This window comes from Stegodyphus dumicola, chromosome 9 (assembly GCF_044657685.1).
Source record: "Stegodyphus dumicola isolate Sdum_Otavi_A_Nest chromosome 9, ASM4465768v1".
NCBI lineage: Eukaryota > Metazoa > Arthropoda > Arachnida > Araneae > Eresidae > Stegodyphus > Stegodyphus dumicola.
This window is the reverse complement of record NC_140776.1, coordinates 66,034,290-66,059,663: the sequence shown is the minus strand read 5'-3', so window position 1 is coordinate 66,059,663 and position 25,374 is coordinate 66,034,290. Positions and strand designations below refer to the sequence as shown.

General features: G+C 30.9%; 1 protein-coding gene across 1 annotated transcript in view; it reads right to left on the bottom strand.

The window, feature by feature from the left end:
• The window catches only part of LOC118195958 (midasin), a 589,327-nt gene that overhangs the window by 55,978 nt on the left and 507,975 nt on the right, over nt 1-25,374 (bottom strand). The window contains exons 78-83 of the mRNA XM_085823548.1: nt 20,355-21,130; nt 10,830-10,971; nt 9,535-9,738; nt 9,095-9,253; nt 7,337-7,570; nt 680-809 (exon numbers count right to left, since the gene is read on the bottom strand). Coding sequence (XP_085679674.1) covers nt 680-809; nt 7,337-7,570; nt 9,095-9,253; nt 9,535-9,738; nt 10,830-10,971; nt 20,355-21,130 — 1,645 coding nt within the window. The remainder of the gene's footprint in view (nt 1-679; nt 810-7,336; nt 7,571-9,094; nt 9,254-9,534; nt 9,739-10,829; nt 10,972-20,354; nt 21,131-25,374) is intronic.

Below are 25,374 nucleotides of genomic sequence, written 5' to 3'. Positions count from 1 at the left end.
AAAAAGATTATATTGAAGATTCACATTAGACTACAAAAGTTGTCGATAACTGTTTTGCAGTTTTGCAGTGGAGGTGTTTATCATTTTTGTTATTGTTGCATGTTTTAATTAAATTTTAAGATATATGCTAGCAAAAAGAAAGAAAAAGCCTAAAGCAAGGAGAGAAGACATAGTTTAGAATTACTAATTATTATTATTATAAAAATAAAAATAATATTCAGGAAAGGTTTTTTCCTCTTTGTATGTATATTGAACTCCTCACATGAAAATGGGAAGTTTAATTCAATTTTCATTCTCATATTTATTAGTTTCATCTTTTTGCTTGCAGTGCATTTGCAATATACTCTCACTTCAGTTTGTGAAACGTTATTTAATAATTTTAATCCAAATCCTATATGTTTTTTCACCAGTGTAATCACTTCATTACTGCTATAGCTACTTATTATTATACTAATAAAATTATGCTTTCTTTACTATGCTGCATTTCTATCAGTTTTATGGCATTTTATTTCCTTTTTAAAATATTTAGCATTCTTAAAAATCATAATTATTTTTGCATTTTCAGACACTGTTATTTTATAGCAAGAGGGTTATTACTAACAGAGCTATTACTAATATAATTTATACAATATTTTCGTTTAAAGACACATACTCTCATTTATAAAAAAAATATATGTACCATTCTCAGTATCTCCATCATCTTTAACATCTTCCATATTGGCATCTCCCTCAGTTTCTTCAAGATCTTCATTCTCTTTATAATCATCCTTTATTTCCATATTATCAGGCAAGTCTAAACCTTCAGGTTCCTGTTATACAGAAAATATTTTTAGTTAAGTAACACATATTTATTTAAGAACAGGATCTGATGTTATGAACTCTACCGAAAAATCTAATCGATTTGATAAGTAATCACAAGAGATTATCAATCTAAATGTAGTGTTGGTTTGAACGAGTAACTCAGTCCTTTAGTCTTACAGTAAATTTATAAGTTGATATATTATTGAATATAACTAGAGTTAAAAATATTTGAAGTTTCTTATATCTGAGAAGAAATTATTTTACTTACTTATATTTAACTGGGGGGGAGTTCTTAAAAAGTTTATAAATTTTTTCCTTGAAAAAGCTGATGTTAACTACAAATTATTATCTCGAATCATTTTTTACATCATGACTGCCCTATTTTAAACCACAAGGAGAACAGATGAAAGGTAAATTTTGTAATTAATTTTTCTGCATGTATTAATCTAGCCTCTATACATACTATGACTAATAAAGATTAACTTCTCCTTTTAAGTTGTTAAAGTAACCAATTTAACAAAGATTGTAACCTGCTGTCTTTTATTTCAGTTTCCATAACATTTTACTGGGTTTTGGTATAACTATTAAAAAAAAAAAAAAAAAAAAAAAAAAAAAAAAAAAAGGTTTTAGATTTTAAATTACGCACAAAGGGGCTTTTTTTCTTTTTTTTTTTTAACCATTTTGTGTGTTACCTTTATTTATTAAATATTATGTTCTTCACACTTAAACCATAAAATTCAGTTCAAGAGCAATATCGCAAAATAATTTTAAACTGAGCATAGCTTTAGAAATTCCGATACACAGTCTCACGCACTGGAGATAAAAATGTTTTTTCTAAACACTTGTTGCCATTGCTCGCTTTGAAATCCTTGAGTTTGTTAATCGAAAATTCATTAAACTTTTACAAAATATGAAATCCATAATAGAACAAATTCCAAATTTGGGTTTCCAGATGCCCATATTTGCAATAGGATTACGGCATTCAAAATTTGATGGCTCTAGGTAACATTGTTTTAACATAATGCGAGAAACATACATACATTTATGCAGATTCTTCATTATTTAATTTTTTCAAATATAATACAGGGCGATAACATTTGGTGGCAACAGTTAGAAAAGTGAAACAGACGTTCAGAGTGATTTAATGCAAAATTCCAAAACAAAAACTATAGTCTAGTCCCTCAAGGACTAAACCACTTTGTAAAAAAGAAAAAAAAAAAAAAAAAAAAAAGTAGGTTCAACCCTTTTCAAAATTTTAATAAAGTTGCAATGATTTCTCAATAAAGTGCAGTTCCCCCTTTTTTTAGCCAAATTATTAATGCTCAGCCTTTTTCCATCTAACAATCCATTTTCCTTGGAAAGCACATTAGTTTTCCCTACTACCATTGTATCTATGTTTAACACTATCAAATTATTTAGACAGTAAAGTTTTTTTTGGCCAAAGATAACCATGGGAAGACTGCCAAAAATTATTCATTCTGGCCAGAGCTTCATTTCTAAACTTAGATGCTTAAGAGCCCTATGTTATGCCATTAGTAGGTAAGTAATAAATTAAATAATAAGCAATAAATATATTGTAAAAATTAAATGAGTCATGAAACAAATGTAATATGAGAAAATTAATAACATGGTAGGTTGCAAAAGATAAAAGGTGAATAATTACCATACAAAGTAAATTTATGTTTATTTGTAATTGTGAAATATGCTTTCCATTTAGTTATTCCTGAATCAATAATGATCTACATTTCTGTGAATGAAAATATTTATCCTAAATAATTTTTCTAGCAAAAACTTAACTATTTTAAATGTAAAATTTCAAATTTCATCTAGCTTCATGCTACTTATATTTTTAACATTAAATTTGATCCAAACAACTTCTATAAATTTAGATTTTTAGTAATAACTTCTGAAAATGGGCACAATAATTTCCAAACTTTATGCTTCAAATTACAATGCAAAGAAATACTGAAGATAAATACAGTATAAAATCCGAAATCTGGATGTCCATTATCCTGAATGATCTAAAATCTGGACCTCAAAACGTTTTAGTCATAGGCTTTATGCATGCACATTTGATTCCCTCCTCCGTACATAATAAAACGTCTGGAGAGTCCTGAATCTTAATTTCACTTCAACACTAAATAAAATACCTTGTTATTGAAGAAACAATCATTTTAGCATAAATTTGTAGATCAGTAATTTGGCTCCATTGCTGCGTATCTGCTTGGCAAACATCTCAAAGTGAAACATTGCACATAGATACATCGTTGATCTGACGCCAACTTGGCAAATCGTTATTTATCTATTATACTTTGTAGATCAGTAATTTGGCTCCATTGCTGCGTATCTGCTTGGCAAACATTTCAAAGTGAAACATTGCACATAGATACATCGTTGATCTGACGCCAACTTGGCAAATCGTTATTTATCTATTATACTTTCCTTTCATCACTGCATGTTTATCAACACATGACAACTTGAGTAAGTAATGACTCATGTAGTGAGGGCCAAACAGTTTTTTATGTTAGTAATTGAATAATAAAGGAGTATGGTAACCTTTTATGTTGACATTATGCTTGGCGATGATTACAGATTTGAGTTAAATGCGGTAAAAAATGTTGACGAGGAAAAAGTTACTAAAAATTTCTTTTCCATATGCTAAAAAGAGATTTTGTTGATGACCCAAAGATTACATTTTAGGGCTATTTGAATTAAGAATAACTGATTTGTTATTCACATAAACCCAGAACCAGCACCAGGCCTCGTATGGGCGCACCGGGTCGCAGGATTTAGAACCCAGAGAGGCTGCATCAGGCAGTAAGATATCTAGCACCAGCCTCAATTAGGCTCAAGTATATGTGAAAATTTATTTATTCAGAACTCTGATAAGCACATGCAAGAAATAGATATAAGTATAATAAATAACTAAACTAATACAATTCAGGCTTAATTGTCTCCGTGCATGATAGAAGCAAGATAAAATGTAATGGAACAATTTGTCATTAGTCGCCAAGCTCACGATGCATAGTGAAGGACAGCTAAATTTGATGATGATAGCCGCAAATTTTAAAGGTTTTCGGATATCGCAAAACAAAGCTGAAATTTTCCAATTAATAGATTTTGTAAAGAAATGTGGAGAAGCGGTAATAGATGATATAAAAGAAGTTTTTCATTGTGATGACAATGCTTCTCAATCATTAATCAGCTAATGAATGGCGAAATCTGTAGTATGGTTCTAGATCCAGAAATTACCGCTACCGATAGTGAAGAGGGGGACAGAGAAGATACTGAAAATAAGAAAATTTCAATTGACAAGTTAGTTGGAATTCTCAAAACAGCAGTTACAGGACTTCAACAATGTAACTAAACAAGAGAATATGTCTGTCTACAGAATTAAAAAGAAAATATTAACACAAAAAATGGAGCATCTTAAAGAACGTACATTGAAAGAGATGTTTAATAAGGTAAACAAATAAATATTAAGTTTTTTTTTTTGGTAAATTTTGATACCTTTTAGATCATAAATACTTCATTATTTCATAAATCATGATTTCATTCAAAGTCCCAACAAGTCCGGATTTTGGACTTTGTTCCTGAAATTTAAGCTTTTTTTTTTTTAAGAACTGCTGATAAAAATCAAATTACTGCATAACAACTCTGTTACTTTATTTTTTCACGTAAATCTCTTGAAAGTTCTTAAAAAATTACATTTTAATGGCATTTAGACTGATATACTTAAATATGTCAGATTTTTAATTTACACTAAAATCCATATTTGCATAATTTAGTAATGAGATTATGTTGCAAAAAGGCAGTGATACATAAAAATGACAGAGAATTCTGTAATTTTTAACTTATGGCTAAATGGAAGATTATGTATATTTTCATTTGGAATACAAAAAATATTATCTTGGGTAATCTGGAATTTAAATTTAGTGAACATCAAGCTTATGATTGATTGACTTAGTTTTTTAACTTCACGTACTGATGCTCAGTTTTCACACTATTTAAAAGGTTTAAAGCAGGGGTTGGCACCCACAAAATGCCCACTGTTCAAATTCTAAATTTTAGATATTTGTCCAACAAAGAATCATAATTATAATGAATAATGAATGCTAGTAAAAATTCTTTTCTTATCTTCAACATTTTAACAACTGTACGGACTGTAAGATCAAACTTTTGACAAAAAATGAGACTCAGCGACATCTAGATAACACTAGCGGACTACATGAATCAATTTTCAATTGCTAGAAACATCTGATTAGACTACGGCAAAAAATATTCTGTCCTCATTATCTTCACACACTTTACATCATATTACATGTTTGTACATAAAACTATTATTTCATAGAATTAGTATTTTGAGTTGAAGGCAGAGTTTTATCAGAGAAAAAAGAAATAAGAAGCAGAAAACAAATCATTTTAATGTTGAGTGGGATTGTTTATTTAAAGCTTGTTTCTATTTAGATAATTCCAACTTAAGACATGCAACTGGCAGGTGGGAGGTCATGTGTTGAATTTCAGAAAATTTTCAGAATGTAATTAAAAAATCTGATATGTGCGCCACATGACTTCCTTGTACAGAATATTAAATTATACGCAATTTTCCTGCATTTCATTTAAACATATTGAATTAACTGTTAACGAATTTTGAATTAAATCTACTTTGTGGATAGTGCATAAACCACAACAGAATAAATGCACTCTTCAAGTTCACTATATTTATTTAACATAACGACACATTGGCGCAAGGTTCACTTAACAGCATTACATCTCATTCATTTCATAACCCAGAGTGCACAAAAATTATATCATGTGAAGAATTACCACATGTTCTATTCAAATACTATAATAAATCTAAAACGATGTATAAAAGAAATTAAACAAATAAAAAAGAAACAGTTTTTCACAGATGATTCAGTGCCGCTTCCTTCATGCGCATGTGCTACTAATTATTTCAGTTCTCACTTTGCGGCAATGCAACAATACATAAAAATTCAAAACATTTTCATTGAAATTTGAAAGATATGGAAAAACATAAAACACCAAGTACAGCTAAAACAAACAAAATTACAATTTCTATGCAAAAACAAGCTAATAACTTAAATGATAATTACAGAATGAATTAAGCATAATTTAATTCGCAATAATAAAGGAAGACATTACTTTGTTTTTGAAAACATAAACAAACATGGCTGAATTGATAATAAAAAATTAGGCTTAGCTGCACTTAAAAAAACTTTTAAATTGCTGATAATTCCATAATTACTGCCTGCAGGTTAACTAAAGGCATAAAAATCTTAACCAGAACAACATAATTCAATCATTTTAAAAGCAAAAAATGAACAATTTACAAACATATAAGAATAAAGAAATTGAGCTCACTGAGCCGAGTAACAGAGTGGATATATATATATTTATATACTTTGGTTTGGAAAATATCAACCAAAATGGGAGGTGCATATCTACATGTTACAGCAGTCCTATGTACAAAATTTCAACGTTCTGAGGCTACTCGTTTTCAAGTTAAGCGAGATACGTACATATAGACGCCACAAAAAAAAAAAAATCTCTTTAGAATTCATTTTAAATCAGTTTTATAATTTTTGGGGAGGAAAAGAGTCCTTTATTCTGTCCTTACGTACAGATGTCACACAAAAACATCTAAATTGCTTTCGATAGCGGTAAAAATGGATATTTTCGTTGAAATATGATACCCGAAATTTTTCGAGAATTACAATACTTCCTTTTTACAAGGAAGTAAAAACAGATAACTCGCATGTAAATGAAATTAGTGTTTATAGAAATTAAACTGACTAATAAAAAAATTGGATTTATATACAGCCAAAGCATTATGCCAAGCTTATCCATTACTGCCGCTAAATTGCACTGTTTGATGACAGGTTTTTGTTTGATTCCAGTTACAGTCCTATTCATGCTTTATAACAGAATTGCAAATTTATCATCTGCTTAATTTTACGGAGAAAAAATTTTGAAACTATCTCAGTTAGCTAAATGCCAGATAGTTGGTTTTTTACTGTATTTTAAGAATTAAATTCAGACAGCGATTTTTAAGATGGAACTATTTGTGCTTTCTAAATTAAAATATACTCTGAAAAAAGAAATTGGGTTTCCTTCTTCCTCTAACTGTGTTAAAATCAGGGGAAAAAAAAAAAAAAAAAAAAAAAAGGAAGTTCATATGAAAACTTAATTAAGTATATTTTCTTTCCTTTCTTTATTATTTCTTTCATTTGTAATTAATATAATCACAATTACTCACAAAGAATAAAATTAACTGTTTCTGCCATAATTCATGATTATTAAATTGAGTCATCAATTTAAAAAAAAATGAAACCATAGATATTATAATTTCACAAAACTACAATGTCAGTAAATTTAGTAATACATCACATTTTAAATTACTATCCTGCATTTTATAGACTTATTCAAATTTTATCAAATTTAATACTGTAAAAATTATGAAATTATATAGTACAATATTATTATTTAATTAATTATAAAAAAGGACACTAACTTGTTGTGGACCTGTATCAATAAGAGGATCAGGGATATCCTCTTTATATTCATCATCGGTGTCAGGACAAAATTCTTCAGCTTTCTTATCTTTACGCTTTTCATAATCATCTTTTTTGTATTCACCATCCTTTGCAACAAGTTCTGATTCCTTATTTTCCGTGATGCCTCCACTTTCACTTTCTTCTTTTAAATCTTCCTCCTCATCCTCATCCTCTGAATCACTTCCCCATATCTTTAAATGAAATATGTATAGATATATGTTATAAATTGTAAAATTATGAGTACAAATTACACAATAAATTATAAATAAGTTACATTAATAACATTAACTACCTAATCTTTTATATATATTAAATTTTTATATTAGTGAATGTATCAAATAAATTGCATTTATTATGATTTACATGGGAATTTTCTTATCTCCAAAATAGCATTTCTTTTTTATTTTCAGATAGCAAACAATATAGTAAAAAATGAAGTTAGACACTTTTAGAGAGCTTTGTGGATTCAGAAAAATTTGAAATTTTGAACACTGAAATGATTAATGAAGATCTAAAAACATTATATTGCTTGGGTTATAAATTAAAATATAATAATACTGAAATGTGCTTTTTTGTATGGCTCGGATTAAGCTTAAAATTCTGCACTTTATATACTAATTAATTACTGAAAGCAAAAAGGTACATTGTATAAAAATACCATAAAAATGAAAGAACGAAAATTAAAAATAAAATGCTGCATATTCCTGATCAGAGCAGATAAAAAAAAAAAAAAAAAAAAAACTAATTTAGCAAACTTTACAATAAAGTATTTATAAAATCTACTTTTAGTTCAACAACTAGATCAGCAAATTTTTAATAGTATAGCACAAGTAGCTATATTAAAAAATTAGCAGTTTGGAAACAACATTATGAAATATTTTTAGTAATTTGGAGCAGCTCATGACAAAAATAGCATAGAATAAAAATTAAAACACTTTCAGTATTTATATTTCATAAACACATTAGAAAACTGCATTTGAATTCAGAATTTCACATCATTTAAGAGCATCAATCAACTGATTTGTAAGTGTAGAATTTCAAAATATGAAAGTTTATAAGAATGGTTTCTAAACTATAAAAAAGTAAGCACACTTTTCAGTGTATTATGCTTACTTTTTACATATTTTGTATTACGCTTAGATAAGCATAATACAATGAGTGCAAGCAATATGCTTACATAAAAGTAATATATTAAAATGTAAGGATAATCAAAAATGCATCAAGAATGAAAGGAAAGAAAAGTCAGATGTTTCTATATAATTACACAAAATAAAAATTGTTCTTGATCCCTTATGAACTACAGCTTTGGTTTAAATAATATTTCTTTTTACTGTTCCATGCTTTTTTATACGAATATATTACTACACAATATAGTTTTCAAATTTCTCTCATAATTATTGTTACAGTACTTAGTTTAACATTTCAGAAAGAGTTTTAATTGTTATTTATTATTCTGGCACATAATCTGAACAAACAGCTGAAACAAACTTTATAGTTTAGAGCAAAATATGCCAAACCAGCTAAAATTTGGCTTTTACAGACAGAAATCTGGCACCAGACAAGCAGCATTTTGAGTTTATAAAAATTTAATGCACTGTGTATTTCTTCTGTATTCAGTTTGGAGGAATTGACTGAGCAATCATAACAATATTTTTAATGATTAAGAATATTTTCAACAACTGAAATTGATTTCATAATTTTCTAGAATGAAATACCTTCTCATCAAGTTTTTCTGCCTCACTTGTATCAACATCTCCCATTTTCTTTTCAAGATCATCTTCATCTTCACTTTTTTCAATTTCTTCATCCTGCTCATCAGGATTATGAGTTTTACCTTCAAAATCATTTGACATTTCGATTCCATCTTCCTCCTCCTTAAGCAATTCAAGAGATAAAAATAAGTAACTTAAAGCAATGATAAAAAACCTAATTAAAACATGTAAATTTATTACACTTCCTAGTGCAATCTGAGGTTTAAAAAGTATTTTATAATTTTTAAAGTTTTTTTTTTTTTTTCATAAGTGGTTTAATTTTGAAAGGCATTACTAGCTACATAATTTTTTGAATTTTAAATTAAAATAAACTTTTGATATAAAGTCAAAATCGGTAGAAAACAAGTTCTTTTAAAAATATTTGAATAACTGAAAACACATACTTTGATTTCTTTGGATTTCTGATCACTGTCTTCCTTTTCTTGGCCTTCTTTAAAAGCATCCTCAAGTTGATCTTCAGTTTTAATATTACCACTGACATCTTTTGTGCCTTCACCTTCTCCAAGACCACCACCGTCAATATCTTCAAATTTAGTGGCCCCATACTTTTTAGCTTCTTCTTGAAGTTCTGGAGGAATGCAAAATCCCTGGAAAATAAAACAATTTACTTATGTTCAGTAAGATTATATTTAATAACAATACTTACTCTATATGAGCATAATTAATAACACCATTTTACCAACTTGAAAGAAATTTCATAATTCTCGCCAAAATTTCAAAGAGGGTATAATATTCTGAATCATTACACATGGTAGAATAACACTATACATATAATAGTACATATACTGGGGTGATGATGATTATAAAATGCATTCAAATTAACATTTCAGAGTATTCTCAAATATCAATTAATATGCTGTGTACTCTGGATTTATTAACAATGCTGACAAAATATGCAAATCCACAGTGACAACTGAGCTACCTGAAATTTGACAAAAAAGTATATTTTTATATTTTAATTGCATATAATGGGGGTTATCACATAAAACAATGTGTGAGGCTGGAAGAAACGAGTTTGTTCATCACCTACCATTACAGGGTTCCTGACTGAAACATGTCTCGTTAAAAGCAGGAGTGCTTCCTAGTTATGCAAGACTTTTCGAAACTTAACTGAAAATGTTTCACTTGAAGCACTAGCCCTTGTATGATTTCTCCATTGGATATTACAGAAATAAAAATTCAGGGAAATGTTCCTTTCGATGCACTGTTGAGGGTAGCGTGTACATGTGATACTGCTTTAATGTTTATTCTCATCGACCAAAATCCCAATTTTCATTGTAAGATTTTAAAGAAAATAATAAATGAACTGATGATCCACAAATAAACATTTATCAAGCAAGAGAACAACAAGTACCAACATCAGATTTTCATTATGGAGGAAAAATAAAGAATCTAAAACGATTACGATTACTATTACTATATTATGATCTATGGAACCAAGCAAATGGTTAAACATATTAAATTCATTGTAGCTATTCTATGATGATCTACAGAAACAAATTTTGGTATTAAATACATAATTAATACAACCTATAGAAACAAGCACTTAGATAGCAAAATTATACAAATAAACAAACTTCAAATATATAATTATCCCACTGTTATTTAGTGTTAACATATCTCACAATACACAGAAATACAAATATATATTTAATTCCATCATCTAGAAAATACAAACCTTAGTTGCCAAAGTATTAAATATATCCAACAATATAGATAAGAATTTGTTAGATGTCCTGTGCATTCCCAAAATTACAGCCATGTAAACCTTCAGAAGATGGTAATATTGATTTAAGAATGGTGTTAAATTAATGAGCAACCTGAAAAGCAAGACAGAAAAAAATAATGCAAAACGATTCGTGTTTCATGCAAATAATTTACAAATACTATTCAACATTCATTCCAACAGATTTGCAAATTAATTTTTTTTGTTTACATTTTGTACAAATACATACAACTTAAAATAACTCTCTCAATTTATAATACCCAATCTGACATTTAAGTTAAATATATACTTAGACTTTTTTTTTAAATTCTGGTTCCTTTCATTTATATGGCTAATACATTTAGATTACATTTTTTAGCCAATGGATTCGGTTCAGTGGAGTGACAGTGAAATATAAAATGTGTAAACCTATGTGTGCTCAAACAAATGGTCAGAAAGTACAGTTTTTTAAAAGGATTACTTTGAATTGCATGCTTTTTACATAGTCCAAAGAAATGAGTAAAAAAAAAAAAAAAAAAAAAAAAGAAAGAAAAGGTGGATGAAGAAATTCTAATTAATTATGAACAAATCTTGAGCCATCTGCTTTGCTGTTGTGGAAGTTCACCACACTTTTTCAGATTCTATAGGTAGACTTCGAAAATCTATAAACCTAGAAAGAAGGCTTACTTAGAAAACACTTCTCACAACTAGCAACACTTACTGCAATTGACAGGAAAGTTTATGCTAGTAATTATAATATTTGGAACTTTTCTCTGAAGACTGAATTTTAGAATAAGCTGCCAAGAATTTAAAAGGACCGTCATTCCATAATCCTGTTTTGATTTCCCAAACAATAACAGAAATAAAGCTATGAAACATTTCCCTCTTAATGAGGAATTCTTCCTTACAAATGTCACTGTGATCATAATTTAGTCGATATTCATAATTTTATTCAAAAGTCAAGCTGAATTAGAACAGCAAAAGTTGAAGAGCTGTTGAAATCACATGTTGATTTCTTTGAATACTTTCTCTAGTACAAAAACTATTTTCCTCTCAATTTAATTCCATACGGCAATTTAAAATCTAATAAATCTGCCTCAAAATTCCACCTCACTAATTCGTATAAAATAATGTTTCATGCAAAAAATACCACCCCTAAAACTGTGCCACTTGGGATGAACTGCCCTTACATGCTACGCTACTATTCAGTCATCTGGAAAGTGCTGAGGTTATTTTATGATAAACGCAAATGGAGCAGTACAAAAATATTAGGAAACCAGATTTCATCAAAACATCTACTCATTATACAGTTCCATGACTTTTTTGCCATCTACCTGGTGCTGGAAAATTCCTTTTTGAAAAAAGTCAGTAAGTTTATTTATAAAGATGTTATCAAGGTGCTATCTGACAGTCTCTGAAGAAGAGAACTTTTGGCAACTCAGATAATTTTGAAGTGACAGAAGAGATGAAAATCTGAATGGGCAAAGTCCACTGAATATTATAGAGAGAGGAGGAATCAACACAAAACATTTCACCCACAGCCAAGCACTGTCGCAATGGAAAAACAACACCTTGTCGATTCATCAGTTACGAGCACTTTGTTTCGATTTCTGCTTGCAAACAGTATTTTTCAGAGTTACAAACATAAACAAAGCATTACTTTTTTTGGGATGCAGCCTCCTCACGGTGTTACTAAAGAAGGTTCATTTAGCTTACCTCATGATCTTTTTCTTGTAACATTATTGCATAGCAGCTACTTCTCATCTCCAGTGATAAGCGGTTTAAAAATAAAGGTGGCGGGCAGCTTCTTAATTTCTCTTTAACAAAGAGTCCCATGCCAAAACACAAGCAGGCATATTCTGCTCTGTTAAAGTATGGGTATCTGTACAGTGTAGCACCTTCTGAACTGCTATCAGAAATTGCATTTTGTCCATATACAGCACAAATTTTCTGAGCAGACTGACTAGCATTTTTTCTTTTTTAAAATAAAAGAGTATAATATGATGAAAATAAATTTTGAATTCTCCGTTCTTAGTATTAAAGTCATGCCACATTCTAGAATTATGCAATACGAGCAAAAAAAACTATGTTTAAATATATACTTTGATCAAGGTCATTTCTTATCAGCAGTAACAAAATATTAGAACAAAATGCACTTTAATTTGAAAAATTGCTCAACTTTCCAGATGACCCAATATTTTCTTAAACAATATATATATGTTTTCTAAATATTTCTATAATGTTCCTTTCTGAAAATTCAGGCAATACAGCATTACCAAATACGTTTTCAATATGAAAAAGACATGATAAATTTAAAATCTTTCCCTGACTTATCAAATTTAATTATCTAAGATTACACTGCTGACAAATTAAGAATCTTAAATATAAATTACAAATTTCAACAAGAAAATGTTATAAATGTGTTAACAAGATTTTAAGTGTTTTATTAATAACTAATGATTTATGTTCTTTCCTTAATCTATATTCTCATTTTCCTCAATTTTTTTAGAAATAGTGCTCTCAATAACAATTATTAATTTAGTAACCAAAGTCAAGAAGACGGCAGAAAAGTTTAATTAAAAACACAGCAGTGATTCTTCAATTTCATTTCAAGCAATACAGTTATCCATTATGTTATGCTAGTTATCGTTATACCTAGAATGAAAAAATTTTGATTGACAATGTAGTGGGAATTCTGAACATGGCAATTATGCCCTATAGAATTAAATAGAAAATTAAAAAAAAAAAAAAAAAAAAAAAAAAAATACATGCTTCGCCATTAGTTACCACATGGAGGGGAAGGATATTTTATGGAAAATTGGTTCATATCTATGTTACACGTGGGGAAATGCTATGAAAATGCCCATGCAGCCAGCCTATTCACCAGGACTCAAGTCCCAGACTGAACTACCAGTGTTCAGCAGCTTTTAACACTAGGCAACAGAAAGCAATAGCAGATAAAATGAAGATACCTGAATTACTTACTTACATTAAAAAAAAATATTTAAAGCAAACAAACAAATATTGAGCCTTTTGTTTTGTAAGTTTTGATTCATTTAACACATCGTTCAATAAGTCACGTGACTAACTGACAGTAATGTTAACTTGACTTTGTTAGAAAGAACTAACCTTCAAATGACATGTATCTGACTTTCATGGCAATTGGACCAGAAAAAGCGAAGCTACTGTTGTGAAAGTGACATTACTTGTGCATTTGTGGACAAAATGGAGAAAAATGAATTTCGAGTGTTGATTAAACATTACTATTTAATGGGCAAAAATACCATGTAAGCTCGGCAATGGCTTGAAAAATGTTATCCAGACTCTGCTTCATTGAAAACAACCATTTGTCGTTGGTATGCTGATTTCAAGTGTGGTCGCACAGATACAAATGATGCTGCATGCTCTGTAGGGCCAAATGAAGCAGTCACTCCAGAAAATGTGAAACAAGTGTTGAAAATCGTGATAAATGACTGCAAAGTGAAAGTTCGCGAGATTGTTGAGATGGTAAACATACCACCTGAAGTGCGCGTACAATTTTACATGAAAAGTTGGGTATAAAAAAAGAGTTTTCCAAACGGATGCTGCGTGTGCTCACAATTGAACAAGGTCGATGATTCACAGAGCTGTTTATCACTGTTTACTCGCAATAAACAGGATTTCTTGAGTTGGTATGTGACAATGGATGAAACATGGATCCGCTATTTCATTCCGGAGTCGAAGCAGCAATCGGCTGAGTGCCATGCAGCTGGTGAAAGCTATCCGAAGCATCCAAAAATGCAGTAGTCAGCTGGCCAAGTCATGGCATCAATATTTTGGGATGTGCGAGGTATAATTTATATTGACTACCTTGAAAAGGGAAAATCTATCTATAGCGCCTATTTCAGCAAGTTATTGGTGCATCTGCAGGATGAAATTGGGGGGGGGGGAGAAGGATCGCACATGAAGAAGAAAAAAATCATCTTCCATCAAGATAATGCCCTGTGCCACAAGTCAATGCAAACACTGGTTACATTAAACGAGTTGAGCTTCACTCTGCTTCCCCAGACACTATACTCTCCAGATCAAGCTCTCAGCGACTACTGGCTGTTTGCTGATCTCAAAAAGACGCTTCAGAAAAAAAGATTTGGCTTGAATGAGGAAGTCATCGCTGCTACTGAAGCTTATTTTGCAGACAAAGACAAATTTTTTTACAAGCATGGTATCGAAAAGTTGGAATGATTGCATAGGTCTTGATTGTAATTATATTGATGAATAAACGTGAAATGGATGTTGTTTTCTTAGTTAGTCCCGGGACTTATTGAACAATGTGTTAAGGTTATAAATGTTTCATTATTTCATAAACCACTATTTCCTATTTTTAATTTTATAATTTCTACAAGTGTCATCTTACTAAATTATTTCAATTTGAACTGATGATCTAATATCTGGAAAAATTCCTCATACAGATCTTAGGACTTTGTACTGTATTTAATTTGGATCAGCTGTGACAACACCTAACATGGATCATTATGGCTTACTAATTGTAATAGTAATTACTCTCTTCTAATACCCGACATTAATCTATTATATATTCACCAAGATAATTAATTTAATTATTTTATAATACCTGTCATAGGCCATCATGGCCTACTGCTTGTATAATTATTCTTTTTGTAAAATCTGACATTAATCTATTCGATGTAAAAGCTGTAAATATTTTTGTGCATTATATAATTAATTACTCTTGAAAATCATTTTGTCAGCATTATTTATTCTTGGGCTGTTCCTTCAGAGCTCTCATGTCTTGAGATATTTGACAAGTCATTATTAGCAAGAAAATTTGATGCAGAAATGGCTTTTCACTTACAATTTGAAACATGCATATTTACAGGTACTAATGAAGAAGAACTGCTAGTAGGAAAAGAAGGATTCATGAAAATGTAAAAAATTTTGCAAGATATCCAACTATTCAATAAATTATCTCTAAACGTTTTATCAATAAGCCTTTGAGATGAGTTTTCTGACAGAGAAACTTCACATGTATTTTTTTTAAATGAGAATAAATAATATTTTACAGTCTGCATAACATCGAGGCCATTTTTATCATACCCCCTACTGCCAAAAATCAAAATTCCCTCATCCCCTTCCCCAAAAATAATAATATTATCTACCTATAAGAGTAATAAGAACAAAAAATATAAAGTTATAAAAGTTATTATATAAATATGCTGTTTTTATACATATATGATAAGAAAAAAAAAATTAATCAATGAGATGAATGAACTTGCATATTTTTCACAAGATTTTCATTCTTTGATTAAATAGAAGAAAGTAAGCAACGTAATTCATTAGCAATGCTGAACTTACTTCTATAGTTCAATTTTGGTTAACTCATAAATTATGATAACATCTCTACCCTGTAAATTTCACATTCAATGAGTTCAACAAATCAATAATATAGCTGATAGGTAAGCTAATACAACTTCAACATTTACTTTCAGAATTCCACATACAATTCAATTGAATACAGAATTTCCAAAAACTGAATCACTTCATGTAGAAGTTCAAATAATATTGCTAATGTATTTCTGTATGAAATAGCAGTGATTTATGTTCTCTTTCCAAATCTTCACAAAGGGCCATAAAAATGAGTATTTAATACACCGTTTTTAACATGATTGAAAATTTTGATGCATAATTTTAAGACATTGTTGAGTTCGTTTGGAAGTGCCTTAGCAGCCAAGGCTTGATGGTGTACAATACAGTGAATAGCAGTAACACTGAGATTTTATTTTCTGAGTATCTATGAATCCTGAGCAAGATCCAAGCATACACTTATCAGTTTTTGCCAACACAGTTCATGTTTTCAAAAGAATTCAGAGACTGCTATTATTTCCTCTGCTTTGTATAAAACAACATCTTATCCTTAATTGTTTCGTTTTGTATGTACTGAATGAAAACTAACAGTTGATAACATTTTTAACATATGTATCCTCGTTCAACTAAGTTGTGAAAAATTTTCTTTCATTGCCTGCAGTAATTGATTTTTTATGGGTTATATCATCAATGTGACACTTCCCAGTGTTGTCAGAAAGCAGTACTAGTGAAAACTTTGCTTACTTTCTAGTCCAAGAACAATATCAGCTGCTTTCAGCAGGCAAGATTTGACACGTGTTTCTCCAATAGTATGACTTTTTCTGGCCTTAACGATGAGTAGCACTAGCTCATAAGAAGCTTCAAGTGCTTTTTTAGATGATTAAGTAGAGGATCCATTATTATCCAATTTTATACGTTTCAAACTTGCCTATTTTGCAGCAAAAGACTCCTTTGGTTTAACATTTAACATGCTTTATTTTGTCAACAAATGTGACTCCAGATGAGAAGCTCTGATAGCATCCCTACTCAATACTCTGTAACCAATAAATACATTGCAGCTCATAGACTAAAATTTTGGGTTCTACATTTGTTTATAGTAATAATGCTGCATATAATATAATCATCATTGTATTCGCGTTTTTCGCCAAACTCATGATGGGGGGGGGGGAAAGAGCTTACAAGGTCAACAGCTTATTTTCACATCAAAAGTACATATAACTGCACTTCTCATGTGATCGATACTGAATGAATTCAGGCCCAACTAAGACTTGAGTGCAGCATAGCGTGGTATGTGGTGTGCATGGGTGGTGTAGTAATGCTTGCCCCACTTGCGGCTTCCTTTAGATGTCATCATTCTTCCTTGTGGGGGGTAACACTGCCACTTTGAAAAATCAATTATCTAAGGCAGGAGTAGTCAAGATTTTTATATCCACTGCTTACTTTCCTATCTCTGTCAGCAGTAAAATTTTCTAACCACACACCGGTTCCACAGTAATGGTGAGTTAAAAAAAGGGAAAATTACACGACTTTATAAAATTTAGAAAGCATAGTTGCAGTAAGTTAAAGCATATAATAATAATAACTACTTACCACGTTACTTTATTTTTGTGAATAGCATTTCTTCTCGTAATGTGCTGTTTTCATCAAAATAGCATATGTATGCCATCGATAAAGCATCATTATCTGCAATGGTAGATTTGTCCATCAATTTGTTGCTTTGCTGTGCTAGCTTTAAAAACATTGCCACTAAGGCAAGGTTTTTAAAATTTGAGATATATCCTCGTACATTACTGCTGAGATAAATTCTTTTATAGAGGGTATCATTACAGTTTTTCTAATATTATAGCTTTTATCACTTTTTGTAATTAATTGTTTAACAATTTGGAAAAAAGGCAATTTATCCATTCTTAAATGATGCAATGACAGTTGAACAACTTTGAAAATTTGTTATATATTTCCTGAAAATATTCAGTGGGCTTGTCCTTGTTATTTGGATGCTTTGTAGGATGTTCTTACAATTGACTTGGCTTCACAGCCTTATTGGATAATGTTTTATGGAACAATCAACACACTAGATGTTGTTTATTTGCAACGGATTCTATGAAACTCATCTTCAGAGGGCATGCGTATTTCTTTTTTGAGACATGAGCTCATGATATTTCACTATATTTTCCTGAAGCTGTAAGCACATGCTTGCTCTCAGAAATCTAATTGACTTTAGTTTCGGTTCCGTAATGATTTAGCCTATGTCCCGTGAACAAAACTCATTTGCTTGAAGTCTATTGTGTGGCTGCGACTTTTGGAAGGCAGCGAGCTTTTCCTAGCAGTATGCAAGACATCCTTCTCGTCTCCTGGCATTAGTCAAGCAGGATCAGGCGGATGCGGACCAGGCAGTCGTGAAAGAGGTTTAGTGCGGTCCCATTACAAATACCCTGTAACAGAATTTGACTGCTGTCCTGATCATGACTAGTCAACAGTTAGTCAATTAATAAATAATTGCACAGCTGTTTGGTTGCTCTGTTACTGCCCACCATGAAAGCTGTGGAATGCACATTAAGTTCCTTACCACTAGGCTGGGTGATAGGGACCAGGTTGACTAACACTAATTTAAGCTGTCAGTGTTCAAGGACGTCCTATATTCTGTCATACCACCCACATAATTATATGCACTTTCAACAGTGAATCCGATGGGAAGCAAGTTAAAATAGATTTCATCAGTTTATCAATAATTGGTACTTTGTTTTTTACCTTGTTTTAGCTTAAATATGTCAAACAGAAATTTTCCTCTGTTTAAGACAAGCAGTTATCTATTTGATTTCTTAGTTCAACAGAAACTTTACATGCTCTGAAATGACACATGAAAAATTATTTGCTAATTTAGAAAAAGCAATGAATGCAGGTGTTTCAACTCTCAAAGCAGCATTCATCCCATTAAATTTGACTCAGGCAAAGATTTTTAAGTGCACTTTTCTTTTTGGAATACAATTAGCACATTCTATATTTACAGAATAAAAGTTTTATTATTGGATATACTTTCATCACATTTATAAAAAACCTGAAATTGTTTGAGTTCAAACAGAGTAAGCATTTGCAGATATAATACATGCGAGCAGAAAATTTTCCTGCTTTGGAACAACTTAACATATTTATTAAAATGAAGGAGAACAGAATGATAAAGCAGCCAGATAAAAAAGTTATTTTCTTTTTCTCAATAAAAAGTTATGGATTATTTAAAATTTTTTACTTTTGTCTATGGTTTCATTTTTAAAACTGCTGTTTATCTTTAATTCTATTTATTTGATCTTCTGATGCATAATTTTTTATCAATACATATTTAGATCTATCCATACATAACTGTTGACCAACTGGTTTCCTCCAAGAATAGTAATGTATCCAATAAATATACAATTATTTCAAGAACAATTACTCTCTTTTATCAGTGCTTCACTTAAGAACTTTGGATAGGTCACTACACTAATGTATGTGCAATTAATGTGTGTGTTCATATGATGATTCGCTCTTCCTCTAAAGAATGCTTTTTTGGGCCCTTAGTAGATCAGTGGCTACCGTATTTCCTTATTGTCATGAAAATTTCAACTGATATTTAAAAACAAAATTTGAGAAAGATAATGAATTTAAAATTTTACTAATGCAGAAATTCAGGATCTGATAAAGTAAAAAGTGAAAAATGTGGAATTCCAGCTATATCTGAAACATAATCATTTCTAGACAAACCAAAGTTTTAAAATTAGGCAAAAATTTAATCTAAGATTAGCATAAATTTTAAAGATAGATTACACACATTTTGTTAAAATTAATATATTATTTGAAGTTGAATTTTACTTACAAGTCAATATAAAGAGTTTTTCTCTCCCTCCCTTTCTTTACAGCAAAACTCATTTTTACCAACAAAATTATAATGCTGATTTAAACAAACATTTGTAATGCATTAATTGAATCAATAATACGTATGATGTTCATAAATGTAGCTACAGTACATACATATATTCTGCTGTCATAATTACATTATGAGCAGCATACATAATAAAATAATTATAATTAATTAAAACTAAACTCTAGCTCTAAATTCTGTGGACATGATTTTAAATGTTCAGAAAAATAATACTTATAAATACATACCTTAAACTATCATCTATTGATTTGAGATCTTCAACAGAATTCTGGAACAAACCAATGTGTTTCTTTATTTTGTTCACTATTTCCTTGATATTTTCAATGCGAAGACATCTTTCAATTTCATCAATACTTGCAGAGATTCTAACAGTAAACAAATTCTCAGAGACTACATCAATATCTTCAGCTTGATTATTGTCATCACTCTGGAGACACAATTTAACCATATCCTGAAATGCTAACAGAACTTCTTTTGTGAGTTTTTGACACAAGCGAGAAAGAATCCGATCCTGTTTATTTTTAGTCCTAGATGTACTTGTTTCTGCTTCTTGCACAATCATGGCACAAGACTTCGTTACATTTTTAGTCTCCTGACAAATTTTTGAATACAAAGAGGATAAATTTTTAGTGAAACAATTCTCAGCATTTTCAGTTTCTTTGACAACTGACATTATTTGTCTTGCAGCAGACTGCATTGAAGTGAAACATGCACCAACCCATGAGAACTGGTGCCATGTTCCATACACATGAGTAGTATTAAGCACATCTGACAGAAGCACCAATTGCTTTCTAATATCTGTTGCACAATGATCATATGCTGTCGATATTCCAGACCAAATAGAATTCTTTTTATCAATAGACGGTAATGGATTGGCTGATAATTGTGAAGAAATAACTGAGAGATCAGAAGACATTTCTGCTGAAGAAGGTGCACACTCCATCAGTGCTCTAAATTGGCCCACAGAAACTATAAACTGCACTAGGTAATTACACAAAAGACCCTAAAAGTATATACATATATTAAAAAAAAATTTCACACTCTTCAGAAGAAACATTATATGTAGCATAATAAGCTTCAAACACATTATAAATTAATGCACTGATACATATGTGTTACAATTATTAGAAACTGGATAAATATTTACAGAAGAAATTTTAAAGCATTAGACTAGTCACCCATTTTCTTTTACATGCAAAAAGGAATTACACTATCTTGAACAAATATTATCACTCTAGTTTTTATAATGGTTTTCCTCTATACTCAGCTATCGAGGTGATGATATATTTGATTTATCTTTTGTAGATTTATGTTTGTTATTTATTTATTAAGGCGGAGATTTATCTTTTGTAGCTCCAATACTAATCTAATAACATACTTAAATTTGTATTGCAAGTCATTGTATTTTATTACATTACAAATAGACAAACTTTTATAATGAGCTTATATTTAATACAGGTAATATTTCTTAAAATTTGATATTTACCAAAATGAAACAATAAATAAACTGCTGTAGTAAAGCAAAACATATTTTTTTAGAATGCACAGTTCACACAATGTTATAAATAAATATGCATATTACATATATATATATACAGGGTGTTGTGAGAATTTGACCAACAAATTTAGAGAAGTGATAGTAGGCATTAAGAGGATAACAAATTGCCACAGAACATGAGGTCATAAACCTTATTTTGTGGGAGGAAACTGCAAAAGTACTTATGAAGGCTGTGACATTGAGTGGAACAAAAAGGGCCAATAATTAGTAGAAAAATATTTATTTGACATAAAACAGGATTAAAGTTCAACATCAGAAAGGAGATGATGAGATCTTTTCACACATCCAGTGTGTTCAAACACATCTAGTGTGCTGCCGATGTCTGCGAAAGCGATGATGATCCATGCAGTTAGGTCCTTCCGATTTCAGGTGGCTCCAGAAGAAGAAATCCAAGGGACTGAGGTCCAGGGAGCAATGGAGGCCAAGCGACAGATCTGCTGTATCCAACCCATCTCCCGGGATATGTAGCATCAAGGTAATTATGCACTACAATCGCAAAATGTGCTGGTATACTATCATGCATAAATTACATGATCTGGAACACAGTGGCTATTATTCACTGCACAAAATCTGGGAGAACGTGTTGTAGGAAAACAAGGAAATTTGTGCTTTAGGGAAGAAAGTAAGGTCCCAAAAGATGACCTTCAAGAATCCGTGACCAGATGTCAATAACAAACTTGTGTTGCACTTTCAATAAGACAGTACTGTGGCGATTTTTCGACAATCACATATGTGCATTATGCATTTTGACCACATCTCCTGTAAAGCAGGCTTCATCTGATAATAAAACAGTGGCAGGAAACTATGAATCATTTTGTGTGGCATCAAGCATGCAGCACATGAACTCTACCCAAAAGGGGTAATTGGCATCACCTAGGAGTTGGACCTTCTGTATGTGGCATGAAAATCAGCAGACAAATGGAAAAAAAAAAAAAAAAAAAAAGGATTTTATACAATCTGGAATGAATTAAACTCCCATTTAATTAAATTTATTTTGCATCAAAATGCAAAAGGAAATGAAATCAGCCATTATGAAATATACTTACTACAAGCTGAAATCTATAAAAAAATTACTGTTACACATTCTTGGACCCAGAGGAATGTAAAACTAGGTTACTCTTGGTGATTTTTAATCCTGCCATTTAACCTGCAGCAGGGAAGGTCAAATATTGGAAAATAACTGGGGACATGAGGTCAAAGACACCGCATCTCATTATGGTTTAAATAAAATGTTCTAATCAAAATATTAAAATTTTATTTTACCCATACATTTTATAAACACTTATCTTCGAACAGAAAAAAAAAAAAAAAAAAAAAAAAAAAAAAAAAATTACAAAGAAATCAATTAACACTAGGAACATCTTTCCACAACATGAACTTTTTCTATGAAAAACCACTTGCAAATGTAAATTATGCAAAACAAACCAGAATAACTATTATTTTTTTATGAATAATAATTATTTTCCATTAATTTTACATGTGATAGATACATTCAGATGAAAAACACAAATATTGTACGAAACATAAGAAAAATGACAGTACCTTACTATAAGTAATACCATTGCATTCTTGCAAAAGATATCAGCTTACTCAGCATATTCTTGTGCCCATTTGTGACATATTTTTTGTGTACATACCACACAAACTGGCATTTTACAACTTACGCATAAATACAAAGTTTTCAGTTCTTTCATTTTCTCTAATATTTCGTTTGTGAAAAGGACTTCCCAAACGCTTTTAGGATCCGTATTTTCACCCAATTTTCCATATGCTTTTAATCCTAGAAGATGAAATATATTATGCGCGGGAGTTTTCACACTTCACTGAGGTTCAATAGATGACCACTTAAAGCAGTTCCTTCCATAATAATATTTTATAGATGAAATGGATTCAGTCTCCGGTTCAGTGCATTCACTGTCAGATTCATAAAATTCTGATGTCGTGGAATGCGAACTTTCATTTGCAAAATCTTCTTGGCATTCATCTTCCACTTAATCAAGAATTCTTTACAGCACTTCCGCATAACGCAAATTAGAAGGATATATGATATTTCTCGGACCGAGTCTCAGAGCCATGTTTCCACCTGGGACAGAAATCGTAACACTGAGAGGGAGGTGCGGTCTGACACACCGCTCTCAGACAATGGAGTAGAATTTCACTATGAAGCAAGTGCAAAAAATGTTAGCCAATATGTGAGAATTATCAAGGTCACAAAAGGAGAAGCTAGCAGGAGAAGCCACTCAATCAGACTAAATATAGAATAGGGGTGATAGGAACAACACCTGTAGTGGTCTCTGAGACTGCACCTCCCCAGTTACGGGTTAATATCTACTCTTCCTGTCTTACACTAACTAACTCAGATCAGTTGGATATTCATTATATATATCAATGGTCTTCACACTTTGTCGACTCACAGAACCTTTAGAACTATAAAAATTTTTCCGGAATCCTGTCCCTGTTGCAAATAACTTTTATTTGTGATTATATTTCCCATTTGTATTTTACAACATGTGTGGCAACACACTTTTTATATTTTTTCTCTTGGCAACGTTTTTTTAGTTGTTGTCACTGTTTTACTTTAGCATGTAGAATTTACTGTACTTGTGCTATTTTGTGTTTCAATATATGTTAATTTAGATGAATCTCTGCTTATTTATTTGTCTCCATTCCTAACGTTAGACTTCATCAGGTTATGGGCCCAGCATGATATAACTGTGCGGGGAAATTTATGAGCGAAGTGGAGATAAACATTACCGGCAGTTCGTAAGCCTAACACGGCAGTTCTTAAGCCTCACGCGAGTCGGCAAATTAGTTCGCAAAAATGGAAGCTGCAAAGATATTGGTTCAGCCGTTATGAGGAAAAAGTGATTGGCCTATTTGGAAATATAGAATTAAGTTCGTATTAAATTATCATGAAAACGCTTTAGAAGTCATGGAAGGAAAACTGAAGAAGCCAGAGGAGCCTGATCATGCGGCCGCCGAAGAGATTCGAAAGAGATTTAGAGATGATATGAAGGTTTTTAATAAAGCAAATAATTGCGCTATGATGGTTCTTACGAACTCCATGACTGAAGACACTTTACAAAAGGTAATGAGATTTGACAGCGCAAGAGACATTTGGCTGGAACTTCACAAAGTATTCGAAGATTCGTCCGATAACCAACTTTATAACATATGTTTACAGTTCTTCAAATTCAGTTGGTCAAATGATGATATGGCAGCTCATTTGTCAAAATTGAAAAATCTATGGAATGAACTGAACAGTGGGCTCAAAAATAAGGAAGAAAACAGACTGCCAGAAATGCTGTTGATTTGTAAAATATTGGATACTCTTCCTCCCAGTTCGTACTTTCAAATCGAGTTGGTTACTTCTTAGTGATGAAAAGAGAACTTTAGATGAATTAACCACACAATTGTGCACCCATGAAAGAGAATTAAGGAAAGATCCAAATTTTTTAGAAACTTTAGATCAGGAAGCATTGATAGCAAATCCGGAATTTAAGCGGAAATCATCTATTAACAAGAAAAACAATGGCAAGTGTAATTATTGCCACCAGAGAGGACATTAGGTCAGAACATGCAAGAAATGGATAGCTGATGGAAAACCGCCGAAACCCAGTCCACATATAGGGCCGAACAAGGTAAGTAAAAACAGTGTTGCTGCAAATATGACACTTCTAGCTGTAGAT